Source organism: Sinocyclocheilus anshuiensis, unplaced genomic scaffold (genome assembly GCF_001515605.1).
Source record: "Sinocyclocheilus anshuiensis isolate Anshui unplaced genomic scaffold, SAMN03320099.WGS_v1.1 scaffold91, whole genome shotgun sequence".
NCBI lineage: Eukaryota > Metazoa > Chordata > Actinopteri > Cypriniformes > Cyprinidae > Sinocyclocheilus > Sinocyclocheilus anshuiensis.
In genome coordinates this window covers 556,671-565,286 of record NW_015552636.1, presented here as the reverse complement: position 1 = coordinate 565,286, position 8,616 = coordinate 556,671, and the positions used below count along the sequence as shown (strand labels likewise).

Below are 8,616 nucleotides of genomic sequence, written 5' to 3'. Positions count from 1 at the left end.
ATGCCACACACACACACACACACACACACACACACACACACACACATTGCATATTGTAATGAAGACTGAAGTAATGACTAAAAATCAAACTTTGGCAATCAGGAATAAATTACACTTTAAAACATGTTAAAATAGAAAACAACTATTTTAAATTGCATTAATATGTCACAATATTACTGTTTCTACTGTATTTTTTATCAAATAAATGGATATTTGGTCAGCATAAAACACTTCTAGGGACATAGTAGCTGTAGTGAAGGATTGCCCATTGTGATGAGCCGGTATTAGCAGAGCAGTCCACATCCTCTCAATCTTCTGCTTCTCTTTTTCTTATAAAGATCCATGGTTTCTCCAATCACTCCCAGACTGCATCAATGCCAGTTTTAAAACGCTCCCCTCTTCCTCCACCAACGCTCCATTGCGATCAGAGCCTCTCAATGTTTTATTGACTATCTCACTAATTATGGCTTGATTTCATAGGGCCCTATGTTTACTGACTCACTGAATCAGTAGAAGCAGTTACTGAACTACTGTAACATCTGTAGGGATTCCTATCCATAACAGACACTGATATGCCATGGAATCAACCAGCATGAGGTCTAAACTAATCACCCCAGCACATGACTCCAATATTCTGGGTCGACTTCTTGTCAGTCTTGTCTCATCTACTCAGAGGAGTGATGACGAACTAATCCAATCAGGAGATAACACAGAGATCTTTTGTATCAGGACTGAAAAGTTCTTTCACAACATATAGATACCTCGTGATGTCTTGTGATCGCACAATGTATGGAACTATTATATCCAACAGGAAAAGGACGAGTAAATTAACTGACGCGGTCAGGCCTGCAAACACTGGATCTATACGTGACTATCACATGACTCTTAACCACCACGTGACTTTTATGGACCATAGGACTTTCTCTGTCCTCCCCCCCCCTTTCCTACTTTTCAGAAAAGTGCGCGTTTCTCCTGTCACAGACAAGGAAACAGAACTTACACAGACAATTCAAAAGACAATCATTTAAAAGTATAAAAGGGCAACTATATTCACAAATAATATGTTTTGTGCCTTTCTATGCTTTCTGTTTGATGTGTTATTGAAACCTATGATATTTTAATCTTTGCCTTATAACTTTTCCTTTTAGTAGATAAGATTATTAATGTGTATGCAAACTACCCGATATTTGAGCTTGAACGAAAGCTTGTTTTATTTCCAGAACATTGAAATGAGTGAAAAGCTGTTATTTTGAACAGTGTGTTGTACGACACTTTATAGAAGTTATTAACAAAACCTGCAGAGACATTTCCCCCACGTGATGTCTTGAACAGCATGTTAATTTATGCACGAGAAGGTAACCACACAGGGTGTGGCTAAGCCTTGCAACAAGTCGATTGGAAGATCGCGTCGTGGGGCGGACCAAAATCAGCCTGCTTAAAAATGGACACAAAGCCCTCGTGGCTTGCTCGCTTGCTCTCTCTCTCTCTAGACCTTTGGCTTTTCGCCTTGGTGACCGCGCTACAAAGCGCTCACATGCTGTAACATCACGCGAGCGAGACTCCAGAACTCAAACACTTCAGTTGAAACTCCGCGACTGCCGAACTCTAAAGTCTATAGCCAAGCAATGGAACTCTCAGAAGAACTTCAAGCCTCACTCTCCATACCTAAGGCAACCGACTTTCGAACCTCCTATGTCACAAGGCAACCTCCATTCTCCAGGAAGGCATTCTCAGAGAAGACGTTCGCTGGACGACCGTTGATAAAGTGTAAACTATCAAATTTGAAATCAGTTCTAATCAGGTTGACTTAGAATCTTCAGATTCGCGTCCTCTCAAAACCTGAATTAATTAATAATTAATTCCCTAAGAAAAGTAATCTGACATTACACTACACAACATTATTATATTATCTTTCAATTAATTTTTAAATTATTAATTTAAATTATCATCCCTGGATCAGTAGGTTACTCTTGTAATAAAGTAGCGGTGGTAGCAGACAGATTTTAAGTATCAATTCTGCTTAAAAAGATGCAATCTAATCCTGTTTACATTAAATAAGCTGCTCCCGAGCAGGTTTAAGCATACGGACCTGTTGCTATGGCAGCAACTCCGGGATGAGCTTCGAATAACCAAACAATCCAAGATCACGCCAAATCGTCAACAATCAAATCCAGCTAAGTGAGTTAGCGACGTACGAAGAATGGGCCCCTGTTGCTTTTATATGAAAATAAATATGATGAACAAGACACTCAAAGTGCTTGCTATTTAATTCCATACGAAAGGTGTATTTATCATCCATTTTTACTTTAATACAAACATGTATTTTAGATCTCAAACAAGCCTTCGGACACTTTTCTAACCGGCATGCATCTCGCGGTGATCACCTCAAACGAGCCTAATACTAGCGCAAACGAGGGACTAATGACTTGATAAATCGAACACAGGTGAACTGAATGACATAATCAGGGCAACTAATGAAAACTAGGTCAAAGGAACAAGAAAACCACAGACATGTAACAGTGTTGTCCTGGTCACTTATACACACTTGATATCAAGTAAAGCATAAAAGCAGGGCTCTTTCTGGAACTCCACAAACTCTTCCTCTGAGATTCTGAAGGCAATGATCTGAAAACCAAGGTGAGTTTTTGACACAGAGACCTACTGAGTAACTTTGTCTTTAAAACACATTGAGAATACAACGTGCGCAGTATATGAGTGCAGACAATTCACTTTTGCTGCTTCTTATTTTTCAAGTTCATGGTGATGCTGAGAAGTCTGCTGGTTCTTTTCATCGTGTTCTCCATGGGAAATGCAGATGGTAAACAAGATGTTTATTTGTGTAAACCCTCATTATTCAATTTTAAAAGCTTGTTCTGCCAAACCTTTGGTATTCAGAAATATACAGTATTTTGACTAGTATTTGCATAATACGAGTAATAATGTGAATATTACAAGACTAACATATGAAGGCCTACTGGATACAGTTCTAGATAAAAAATGCCACTATGGATGGACAAATTTTGGAGTCCGATGCTACAAGTTTTTCTCTCAGTCGGCTGACTGGATCACAGCAGAGGTAAAGTTTTAGTTACAACAAGGCAATTTTATTATTTTTAAAGAAACTTCTGAGCAACTAATCAATCAGAGCAGATTTTGTTTGAAAATGACTAAAACTGTAATTGACTTTTTTTGGTAAAGACCAAGTAAATTGTTTTTTTTTTTGTTTGTTTTTTTTTAAATTGTCTATTTAGAGGCACTGTATAGATCAGCATGCAAATCTCGCATCTGTGCACGATGAACTGGAAAACAATTTTCTGATGAGTCTGTTGCCTTCTACTACACGATGTTGGCTTGGTGTTCATGATGGTGTACAAGTAAGTTGTGTGGCCTAAAGAGACTTATTTGTTTGTCGAGACAGAAATGTTACAAGTGAAGATGATTTAACTTCAAAGCCAAACTAAATGACATTCTTTATGGTGTTGGAGTACAGAAGAGTGTGCTTTTAATCACTGTCTTTGCTCTTTAGGAAGGACAGTGGTTGTGGAGTGATGGAACTCCATATGACTACACCAACTGGTGCTCTAATGAACCTAACAATCTAAATGTCGAGGACTGTGGAGAGATCAACTGGACTTGTAAGAATGCAGTGTAGTGTGTGTGTGGTTTTTTTTTTTTTTTTGTTTTTTTGTTTTTTAAACTTTCAAATATTTACCATCCTGAAGTTTCACTAATAATAACATAAATTGGCTCGTTTTCTAACAGTACTGTAATCAGAATAACTGATTTCATTTTTCCACCCTACAGCTAACCGTTGCTGGAATGATGTAAGCTGTTCATTCTCAATGGGCTATGTTTGTGCTAAAGAGCTGTGAGATCATACGCAGTCATCCTGCTCTGCAGTTACTTTGATTGTACTACATTTTAAGGTTTCTGGACTTCTCTTTACAAAACGTTCTCAACCTTAATCTCTTAATACTGAAACACTCCTCGAATCAATAAAGGCATTAAAGCAAACCTTGTGTGTTGTGGTGTTTAATCCAAATCATGTGTAATATTGTTATGAGAATATGGTTTGTAGAATGACATTAGGCATTAAGTGATGTGCTTGTTAGTCTTACTATGTAGATGCAAAAAGTCTCATGCCTAGATAAAAGAAAAGTTTGGTTGATATCGAAACATATTAATATATGCCATTATCATAGCTTGAGAATGCAGCGTAAAAAGAATTTGACGAATTGAATTAAACCTTACTACATTAAATATTTGACCAACACTACTAAAATTACTTTGTGTCGATTCATTTGTAATTAATTACTGATCATCAGCCTTTATCCACGATGGCAATAGTCTTAACATAATGAGAACGGTTTACATAGACACAATTTAAAGAAATGTATTTCAACTTAAACCGTTTCAGAATCAGAAAGTGCTTTATTGCCAGGTATGTTTACACATACGATGAATTTGTTTTGGTGATTGTAAGCTTCCACAAACAGAATGACATTGACAAGACAGATAATAAAATGAATACAAATAAAATAAATAGGCAATAACTATATACACAAAAAAAGAAAAAAATACTCCATATACAATATATATTTGAATGTAAACGAGTATGCGTGTTAAATGTATGAATAGTGTTGTGTGTTACACGTTTATTGTGTCAAGTTAAGGCCGAGTTCACACTGCACAATTTTCAATGTCGTCGGGTCACCGTGGTTTTCACACTGCATCTGGGGTAGCAGTCAGTCGCTGCTGTGTTCACATTGCACAATGGATCGGCGACAGGAGTCACACTGCATGACTTTACAATAGGAAGAATCGCCAACAACTCTGTCTGGTCCGCAAACTACATTTCACAACAAAACACACGTGAGAAGTGATAAGGAAATAACGCGAGAACCCGCGTGCGTCAGACCGGAGTTCTCGAGCGAGTCAAGTCAAGTTGAGCTTTACTGTCATTCTGCTACATGTGGGGACATACAGTGGAACGAAATGTCGTGCCTCACAGGACCACGGTGCTACATAAATACAGGCAGACAACAATGAAGTAAAACAGTAAAACCTATACACAACTAGCCTACTGACTGATTTTGACTATGAATATACTATATATATAAATGTTTACCTATACATAAATTAAAAAAATACAAACTATACGAATGCTTCACATAAACACTGTACCTATACACAACTAACCTACTGACAGATTTTGACTATGAATATACTATATATATAAATGTTTACCTATACATAAATTTAAAAAATACAAACTATACGAATGCTTCACATAAACACTGTACCTATACACAACTAACCTACTGACAGATTTTGACTATGAATATACTATATATATAAATGTTTACCTATACATAAATTTAAAAAATACAAACTATACGAATGCTTCACATAAACACTGTACCTATACACAACTAACCTACTGACAGATTTTGACTATGAATATACTATATATCGTCTTTGATAATTCACACTGCGTGATTGTCACTCACATGAACGAGCACCGATTTGCCTCCGATTTCGGGCATTTGTCGGCGATTTGGCAAAACTGTCGGCGAGTGAAAAATCGGGCTAAAATCGTGGAGTGTGAACTCGGCATAAGTGTTCATGAGGTAGATTGCATGAGGGAAGAAACTGTTAATTAGTATGTTAAGAGCATTTTAAAATAAACATATAATTGTTCAAATAGGAAAAACTATTTGTAGATAGCAAGAAAAGACAACATAAAATTGAAAATTACTAGTTTGTTTTCTGCTCATGATGAGAGCATTTTTTTTGTTTAAGCAAAATATAAAAATGGTCCAGACTTCAAGAGGAAAACTCTGAACCCCCATACAGTAGCCTATCTTTTCTGTCACATGGCCTTCTGCCTTACATATCTAAATGTAAAAAAGAATAATAGCTTGACAAAACATCTGATCTTATCTTTTAATATTGATATCTAATTGAGGTCAACTGATGATTTTTATTTTTTTTTTTAAATATAAACATTTTCAGAAGCCACTGGCCTTTGGCTCTAAGGACCCAATATATATTTTTCTATAGATATATATTTTTTATGTATATTATTTGTTAAGATTTTTCTTTTTTTCTTTTACAAAGCATTACTGGTGCCCAGACGGAAATGTGTAACTATTCATATATGAGACCCTGGACCACAAAACCAGTCATAAGGGTAAATTTTTTGAAATTGAGATTTATACATCATATGAAAGCTGAATAAACAAGCTTTCTATTGATGTCTGGTTTGTTAGGACAGGACAATATTTGGCCGAGATACAGATATGGAACATGATCTTTACGATAAAAATCGACCATTTTGACCCCTACAATGTTTTTTTTGGCTATTGCTAAAAATATATCCAAGCGACTTAAGACTGGTTTTGTGGTCCAGGGTCACACACATATATATATATATATATATATATAGTCCGGACCTCCACTGTGAAGGAAATATAGAGACCGGACCTCTTGGAACTTTAATTGAATACCCCTACCTAGGGTCTTAATGAAAAGTCTATGACATACTTTGGTTAAAATTTCTCAATGGTAGTGTAAAACAAAACCCTATTTACCCTGTCAAAAACAGCTCTGTTCACAGCGACTCGTTTGGGTGCATGTCCCTTTAAATGCTAATGAGCTCTGCTCACCCCACCCCTCTCTTCCATGGGGTGACGAGCCATTCTCATGGTGCTGTTTACTTTAGCGGCATTTAGCCACGGAACTTGCTAACTAGCACATTATTAGGAAAGGCGATTTGCTAACATTCTCACTTCATCTTGTAGGTGAAGCTGGATCACAAATGATTCGCGCAAACTTAAACACATTTAGGTAGATCAGGGGGTGCATTCCCTTCACAAACAAAAGTAATCCTCTGCGTCTTCGGCGGCTCAGATGGCGGGAGTAAATGATGACTGCTATGTTCATTATTACATTAAAACAACAGAACACCTCAATCGCTTAGGAGCCATTCTTATTTACCCCTGCTCCAGCATCGAAACAATGGCGGACTGATGACAGCTCACTCAGAGCGGGTCTATGGTAAAACGCCATGGTCAATCAACAATTGTGGGAGGGGCCTTGGCCTGTGTGACGTCACACAGCCAAGCATGTGAGCATGGCTTGATTTGAGCAAGGGGTAATTATTTATGGCTATTTAAAAAAGCACTGGGTGGATTTTTATCATTATAGGGTGGATGTGTACACACACTGCCAACACACATTTATGTTCAAACAACATGTAAAAGTGAACTTTGCATCCGATTACCCCTTTAAATCACTAATTATTTTATAACACTTAATATACTTTGCAGATTTTAAAACATATTTGCATTTCATGCTTTCAAACAATGGTGTTGTGACTAAATTCACTTTTAAAAATATTGTTTTTATTTATATTTAATTTTAATTAAATAGTTAACAATAATTTTATTTCTTAATTAAATTTTTAATTATATTATTTTATGTTATTTCATTTTTTACACTTTCATTTTTTTTTACACAAAATGTAAAAATGTAATGTAGAATTAAATATCAGCAATTAATGCTTTGTGATTTATTGAATAATGATGTATGCATTAATCATTCAGTAGTTGTCAATATCCAACCCTAATATTTTTGGAAATTTTGAAATTACTGGTCAATATCCCTGCTTGACCAATATTGTGTACAAAATTTTCATATATTTCTTCAGTTTTATTTGTTAATCTTAATTGCTGTCATTATAAATATTTTTATTTCAGATCTTAGTAGTCAACCACTACTTAGAATTCCAGAGTTTAGGTAACAGATATGCAGAAAGAAATCTTGACACGGTCTTCCTCACATTGCAGCTTAATTTGGTCAACAACCATCCATTTAAACAGTAAGGCACTGTCTGACCAAAACATAAGGTTACCAACAACAGTTTGCTTTGTTTCATGGGAAATAGATATCTATTTGAAATCGATATCAGGTGAACTTGTACTTGTTTAAAGTGCCTCCTAAAAAAAAAAAAAAAAGAGTATCATTTAAAGATTTAATGCCTACCTACATGAAAACATGATCAACTTTGGCAAATCCAGTGATTAATTGTTCCTCAGAAGTCTAACTGTTTCCAAGTGTACTGAAAAAAGACACTGTGTACCACTAAGGCCCAATCCCAATTCTACCCCTTAGCCCTTCCCCTTTCCCCTACCCCTCCGTTTCGCGCGTTCACGTGAAGGGGTAGGGGTGTCTCGATTCTCTTTTGGTTGGAGGGGTAGGGGTAGGGGAAGGGCCAGACAGCCCTTCAAACGAAGATTTTTCGGGACCACACTTCAAACGAAGGGGTATGAATTATCTCAGCGTAAACCGGCTTCAGCGGCAACATGGCTGCCCGAGTGAACAAAAAGACACATAAATGTAAGCATTTTTGGCATTAATAAAGATTTTAACGAGAAGTAATCATTTGTTTTATGTTACATTCAATCGTGAGTTCATATTTACGGTCATGTTACTCAAAGAAATGTTTGCAAAAAATCACTAATACGTCATATCATTACAGACTGCACGATAGTGCCACAACATATTTTCATGCCTGATCAGGGCGATAACCACCGTAGACATTGAGGGGGGCTA

The 8,616-nt window shown here is 36.5% G+C and overlaps 2 protein-coding genes across 2 annotated transcripts in view; one reads left to right on the top strand and one right to left on the bottom strand.

Moving 5' to 3' along the window:
• The window catches only part of LOC107666662 (voltage-dependent T-type calcium channel subunit alpha-1I-like), a gene marked incomplete at both ends in the record, with an annotated part of 76,673 nt that overhangs the window by 63,588 nt on the left and 4,469 nt on the right, over window positions 1-8,616 (bottom strand). The gene's annotated exons all lie outside the window — the stretch shown is intronic.
• On the top strand, window positions 2,510-4,014 carry LOC107666703 (ladderlectin-like). The gene is made up of 6 exons (XM_016458124.1): window positions 2,510-2,637; window positions 2,755-2,818; window positions 2,985-3,076; window positions 3,252-3,374; window positions 3,527-3,635; window positions 3,805-4,014. The coding sequence occupies exons 2-6, from the start codon at window positions 2,758-2,760 to the stop codon at window positions 3,870-3,872; spliced, it is 453 nt and encodes a 150-aa protein (XP_016313610.1). The 5' UTR covers window positions 2,510-2,637; window positions 2,755-2,757; the 3' UTR covers window positions 3,873-4,014.

Bases quoted from the DNA above. Each gene is read 5' to 3' on its own strand.
- LOC107666703 (XM_016458124.1), top strand. From the start codon at position 2,758: ATGGTGATGCTGAGAAGTCTGCTGGTTCTTTTCATCGTGTTCTCCATG. The intron at 3,077-3,251 runs GTAAAGTTTTAG...TTGTCTATTTAG, and splicing joins CTGACTGGATCACAGCAGAG to AGGCACTGTATAGATCAGCA. The intron at 3,375-3,526 runs GTAAGTTGTGTG...TTTGCTCTTTAG, and splicing joins GTGTTCATGATGGTGTACAA to GAAGGACAGTGGTTGTGGAG.